General features: G+C 36.9%; 1 protein-coding gene across 1 annotated transcript; it reads right to left on the bottom strand.

Annotated features, from left to right (window-relative positions):
• Positions 1-287: 287 nt before the first annotated feature.
• LOC138337462 (uncharacterized) lies at positions 288-1,442 on the bottom strand. The gene has a single exon (XM_069287377.1). It carries the CDS (start codon positions 1,440-1,442, stop codon positions 288-290), a length of 1,155 nt encoding a protein of 384 aa, XP_069143478.1.
• Positions 1,443-7,056: the final 5,614 nt, after the last annotated feature.

Below are 7,056 nucleotides of genomic sequence, written 5' to 3'. Positions count from 1 at the left end.
ATTATAGGATAATTTTTGTATACACTTTTTGTAACAACCGACTCACCTACTAGAGTAGACACTATAAAATGTTCATGAAAGATGTCGGGCAAAACTTCAAACTTTTTATCTAGAAGAGGTGTAACAAATGATAAAGTAGCACCAGGATCAAGTAAGGCTTAAGAATCAATAGAGAAGAGTTTCAAAACACTGGTCACCACATCGGGAGAACTCTCTTGCTCACCCTAAGAGCGGAGAGCATGTTGATGGTTTTTCTTTGGAGCATCACTAGAACCACTTGCTTGAACTTAGCCAATACCCTTGTCTTGAACCCTTACATTTGGGCAATAACTAACCTTATGCCCAGTTTTTCCACAGTCGAAGAAATTATCCGTCCCCTTGAGGCAATTACCGTAGTGCTTCTTTCCACACTTTCCACAGGTTGGCTTTTTGGTTGGTGAATTAGTACCTCTTCCCTTCTTGAAATTTGGGTTAGACACCTTATCACCTCTAGCCTTTGGGATCTTAGTAGGAGCACTACTTGAAACCCACTTCTTAAACCTATGCTTGTCTTGTACCTCTAGCCTATTCTTTGAAGAACTCCCATTAAAAGCCCTTGCCCTTTTAGAATCCTTACTTTTCCTTCTAGATCTTGCTTTTTCCACATGTTTGGCATGCACCATAAGACGAGATATGTTCATATTGTCATGCAACAAAGCCGAATGACACTCCTCTTTCAAGTCATCCGACACCCCCATCATAAAGCGACTCATTTCATCTCTAGGATGGGAGACCAAAGAAGGAGCATATTTGGACAATTGGATGAACTTTAAAGAGTAGTCATGCATACTCATAGCTCGTTGGTGGAGATTGATGAGTTCTACCACCTTGGCCTCCCTCATCTCTCTAGGGAAGAAACGATAAAGAAATTCCTTCTTAAAGATCTCCCAAGTCACCAACCCACTCCGAAGAGGCCAATTATTCCTCCATTGCACATACCAAGTTTGGGACACATCTTTGAGTTGGTATGTAGCGAACTTCGCCTTCTCGCTTGTGGACAACCCCATAGACAAAAGTATATTATAGACCTCATCAATGAATTCTTGGGGGTATTCATACACCTTTGACTCATAGAAGAAAGGAGGGTTCATTCGAGTGAAGTCCCTTAGACAGAAGGCCATATTAGTGACTTGTTGATGAGGATGGGGCACAACTTCTCGGTTTGCCTGGTTCTTCATAGCTTGGTCTTGAGTCGTGGACGATTGTGCTTGAGTAATTATAGCTTGGGCCATTTGGATAAGAGTGGTCCTTATATTCTGATCCATCAAAGGAGGAGGATTGACCGATGCATGCTCTATGTTAGCATCTTCATCAAGTGGAGGAGCTTCATAACCATGGGAAGAACCTCTTGCATTGGCAATTTCCTCCTCATGTCTCCTTTCCGCATTTCTTCGAGTGTGCATTCTTCCTATAAGCACACAATAGGATTAGATGTAAAAGCATACCATAAGTATACTTTAATGGCATGATATGAGATTTCCAAGAAAGAGCGATAATTAGGCATCACATACATTCTTATTCATAAGTGTGGAGGGCTTCACAATTATGAATACAAACCTACATAGGTGTGGTAGAGAGAGAGACCTAACTCAACTATATTCAACCTCATGCTCTTATAGCAAGTTTTTCACATCTGGGTTTACCCCCTAGACTTAACCAGCATCGTCGTTCTCTTAAGGACTAATAAAGACTATCCTCTCAGTCTCATGTCATTACATTCATAGGTTGAAATTGTGGAAAAAATTATGACTTTTCATTGCATATACTTGGAGGTTTACACAGACCTCTACATACACATAATATAGTCGTATCGAGTATACAAAGACCCTTCGTATAGGAAGATTACATAGCCTTCTACTTTTATTGCACATTATTATATAGAAAATAGCATAGTCATCAAAGTCATCTAATCTCATACCATCTATTCGGAGTATATCAAAATTTTAACATAGACCTTACATTAATCCAGCGAGACCACATATAGGTCATACAAAAGTATAGTACTCAATTTAAATGAAAGAAATGAAAGATTCTTTAACAAGTCCTTAAGCTAGATAGTGTCATTGCCCTCGGAAGTTGTGGACTTACCCTACTTGGATGAAATGAAGAATCCAAGCCTTCAACAATGTCTCCTTCAAAACTCTTCAACAATCGGAACCTAATATATTGGGGAAAAGGGAAGAAAATGGGTTAGTACTCCACATGTACAAAGTATGATACCATATGCACATATAAAGTCAAAACATTCTAGAAAGGGCCTTTTAGTAAAAATATGCCATTTTAAAAGTTTAAAGGTCTCATGCTCAACTAATCAAGTCATACCAACCAACCAAACATGCTTACTACTCAAACAAGGAATATGCACCCCAACATACTTGAAGCCATGATTACTACAACCCCTCCATCAAGTAAATCACATCACCAATATGGTTAATACTTAATCCCATCATATTAAAAAAAACATCTACTCATGAATCATTATCAAGTCGGCAAGTGCATTGACCAAGAAAATTCTCATAACCCTACTCAAGTAAGCGACCTTAACAAGAAACCATAATCAATGCTCAACTTCACATAATATAACATTTAGATATACATTTCACCTTATCTTAAAAATATGACCCAATGCATACTCATAGGTGAACTAATTAACATATAGTATCAGCAATAAGCAACTTCATAGTATACATATCATATATCATTATAACATATACATATATAAGAATATCCTCCTAAGGTTCCCCTCAACGCTAATTAGTGGAATGCTTAGTAGAGTCCCATACCCCTACATAGACTAAGCTAGACCCCTTAGGTTATCCTATTTATAGATCAATTCCTTTAATTCATTTTACCTTTTCGGGAACGTCTTTCCCTAACCGACGTAGACCACATGTAGTGTGTAATGCGGTGTGATAAGACCCAACACCGAAAGAAGGTGGACTACTTGCCAAACTAGTACCAAAACATGAAACATAGCAACTACATGGATCCACTAGCTAGTATTCCTACGAGGGCAACATATATCAAGAACTAGAAGATATAGTTGGGACCCTCTTTATGGAATATGCATAATAGTATCCAATCTCAAGAGAAATTTAGTCTTTTGAGGTAAAGGACACTCCTCAATCTAGTTCACTTGGTGCTAAGCTACAATCCCTTTTTCAAATGTCTTTAAGTCTGTAATTATAAATCATAGCTTAGTTTAGGTCATAGGTCTACCCCTTGTATAATAATCATCATCAAAATCTCAATAAGAATTGTATGAGTGTAAGACCTTTCACTACAATTCATATAGGTGAGTTAACAAATTTCATAGCGTTTCATAATAAGGCACTTGATATACATCACCACCCTTATAACCTTTACATCTTAAAAACTTCACAACCATAATAAAGACATTTAAATTCAACATCATACCACCCTATCAATCCTAATACAAGGCATAGTCCAATATAATATCATAACTTAAGCACAATTAATCACAATTGGAGTCAAAGATAGAGATTCTTAGACTAACCAAATCTTCCTCATATTTAATCATCAAGGTCTTACCATTAACACATAAATCAACCCAATTAGGGGAGTAACATCATCACTCAATTATAACCAATAATATAACAAGACCAATGACATCTCTATAACCCAAGTCAACAATAGATCATAGCTTAAGACAAGATATATGGGCCAATTTCATAATATACTTCATAACCTAAATCACATCTCAAGAACTAGCATGATAAACCTATAATTCATATCAATTTATTCAAAAAACCATAGGATAGTAATCTAATAAAAAAACAAGCCAATTGAATGATCACAATACAACATAGGTCAAGATCACATTCTAATGGTAGCGGTTAAAGACCACATTTTCAACTTTGAATCAAACTATGACAATTAACCCTAATTAATATAAATACATGTTATTTTATCCATTATACCCTAAATAAACTATAAAAAACTTATTTCACAACATAAATTTCGTAGTTGGATTAAACCCGTAAGAAAACTCTAAAATCTAATTTGAAGAAACCCTTTGAAGAAAGAGTCTCAAAGGTAAATAAGATCCCATAATAAAGAGTTGATGGTGAATTCTTCCCTTTTACATCCCCCAAACACTTATCCTTGCAAGTCTTCAATTGTGATTTCAAGTAGAGAGAGAAAGAAAAGAGTTTATTTGTGAGTTGTTTTAGATCAATGAGGGTTAGGGGTATTTATATTGGAGCTTAATCATCATAACTAGACTCCCTGAAACCCGTAATTAAATAACCTACACCCCTAAATAATTAAATGAAACCAACTTATGTTTTGTAGGAAACTCAACCCTCACAGACAATACCCCGAACTACGGGTCTTCTGTGAGTCGATGAGCTGGCATCCCTTGTGTCCTGCACTCCGTAGGTAAGTTATACACTTGTGCAGGCGAGGGCTTCCTCAAATTGTCTACGTGTGGGACTATTGTGGGATTGAATCCCCGTCTATCCACACACGAGTCGTCCCTTGTCCCGTCGATGCACACTGTCAGGCAGTGTTACCTCAAACTGAAGGGGTCCTACTGGACGGCCCTTGGTTGGTCCTTGAGGAGCCGTACCCGGATGTTTCGACCATGAAAAAACTCAAACATTTATTATCTACATTTTTACAAATTTTCATACATTTCTAACTCCTTAAAGCTACTCAAATAGACTTAGGCACGCTAGTACCTCTTTGAACAAACTTCTAGACGTCACGGACGTTCTTGGATTTTGTGGTTCTTAAATTTCCTAAATGACCTAAATTTATCAAAACGGTTTTAAAACAGTTCTTAGACCTCATGACACCAATATTAGGCTTTACAACACATTGGATTTTCAAAGTATTACACAACCTAGGCCGACTCTGGAAGAATCACACTAAATCACATAACTATCTAAACCCTCTGGTAAAGTAAAAAAAAAGAGTTGTAGTCAACCTAATCTTTAGTTCTTTGAATCACCTCTCATAACCATCTGACCACTGAAAACTTGACCTTTTTCTGAATCAAATTAGTCTATAGATAGGCTATGGATAAAAATCCTTCCACAAACATTATGTAATAAACCTCTAGACCGAAAAACTTGTGATATCTTAGAAGAGGTTGGTTTGGACCATTTTTCACTTATTTTATTATATGAGAAATATTAGCATCCCTTCACTTAACACAATATGCCCAAGGAATGCAACAAATTTAAACCAAAACTCACATTTGCTAAAATTTACACATAAATGATGACCTTTGAGAGTTTGTAGAACTATCTTCAAATGATTCACATGTTCCTCCTAATTCCTAGGGTAAATGAGGATATCATCAATAAAGATGAGTACACACAAGTCCAAGTACTGCTTGAACACTTTGTTCATCAAATCCATGAAAGTTAAAGGAGAATTTGTTAGTCAAAATGACATACCTATGAATTTATAATGACCATATCGAGTTTTAAAGGTTGTCTTTGAAATGTCACTATCTCTGAGTTTAACTTTATGATAACCTGATATGATTATTTTTATGAAATGACGAGTGCCCTGAAATTGGTCAAATAAGTCATCAATCCTGGGTATGGGATACTTATTCTTTAGTGTGAGCTTGTTAGACTAGCTATAGTCAATACACATTCTAAGAGAACCATATTTCTTTTTGACGAACAACACTAGTGCCCCCTGATATACCGTGGTTTCACGGTATAATTAATACCTTTTCCTTAATTTATTGTGTCTGTAAGCCTTTTTGTGCTAATTTTTATATAAGTTTTTCTTTGTTTTGCAGGAAATCTGTCTAAAGCTGAATGCGGAGATTTTGAGCGAAAAATGCAGAAGAGACCACCTACGGAGCTTATGACGGTCCGTCGTGCTTGTGACGGTCCGTAGGTGGCAGCGTAGACAAGCTGCTGAAGGAAGATGGGGAAGTCTGACCAAGTGTGGGATTACGAATCTTGTGACGGTCCGTCATGGATATGACGGTCCGTCCTGCAAGTTCGTCGCGAAGATAAGAGAAGTTATCCCAGTACCCAGATTCGAAGAGTTGAAGTATTTGGTAACGAAGACCCTCGACAGACCGTCGTTCCTGTGATGGTCCGTCACACTTGCCGTCGAGGGGAATGAAGAAAGTAGCAGAAGAATTGCACCAAGTATGGGGCGACGGAGCCCACGACGGTCCGTCATGGCCACAACGTTCCGTCGCGTGGTCCGTCGACCCAGTCGCGTTTTGACATATTTCCAGTAATTAGAATCCTTGTTTAATTAGGTTTTTATTTTTTTATAAATAGTTCGAAAAACCTCGTTTTTGAGGTTAGACTCGGGGAGATTAAACATCATATTATTAGACATTGTTTTTCGGAGTGTTTGGTTGTTGGAGATTCTTACAAGTAACTCTTGTTGATTAATCAAGCAAATTTTCATACTTTATTCTTTCTCATTAAAGTAAGTACATGAATTCTTGTTTGATATATTTGAATATTGTGTTTATGGCTATGAGGAACTAAACTCTATAACTAGGGTTGTGGGAACCATAGGCAAATAATGAGATAAACCCTAGCTAAAATAACAATTCTAGAATACTGTCTTGCATGTATTAATAATTCTTTCGCTTTGAAGTCTTTTTAACAGATGATCAACGTTAGAACTTGCCTTAATGCTACTTGCCAGACCAAGGAGGTAGATAATAGGAAAAGAATTATTAACATAGATTTAGTGTATACTATCTAATAGGCTAGTATTGATTGGTATGAGGTAATAACTGAGTCAAATATCGAATATGATGCTTAATATGAGGTAAGGATAAGGGTTAGGAAAGCAACTCACGTAGCCGGACCAAGGTGCGGAGTGAGATTTTCTGGATGCCAGACCAAGGATTTAGAAATACATAGCTTATCACTTTGCATGCAAGATACTAGGAAAGAATTGTTATAGCTAGAATTATCAAGTTATGAACCTGTGGGGAACACGTAAACCCTAGTTACTTTGATTACTTGATTAAAACTCAACATTAAAAGCTTTTAAGTG

The sequence above is a fragment of the Solanum lycopersicum genome, chromosome 7, assembly GCF_036512215.1.
Source record: "Solanum lycopersicum chromosome 7, SLM_r2.1".
NCBI classification, from domain to species: domain Eukaryota; kingdom Viridiplantae; phylum Streptophyta; class Magnoliopsida; order Solanales; family Solanaceae; genus Solanum; species Solanum lycopersicum.
This window is presented reverse-complemented; position numbering and strand designations above follow the sequence as displayed.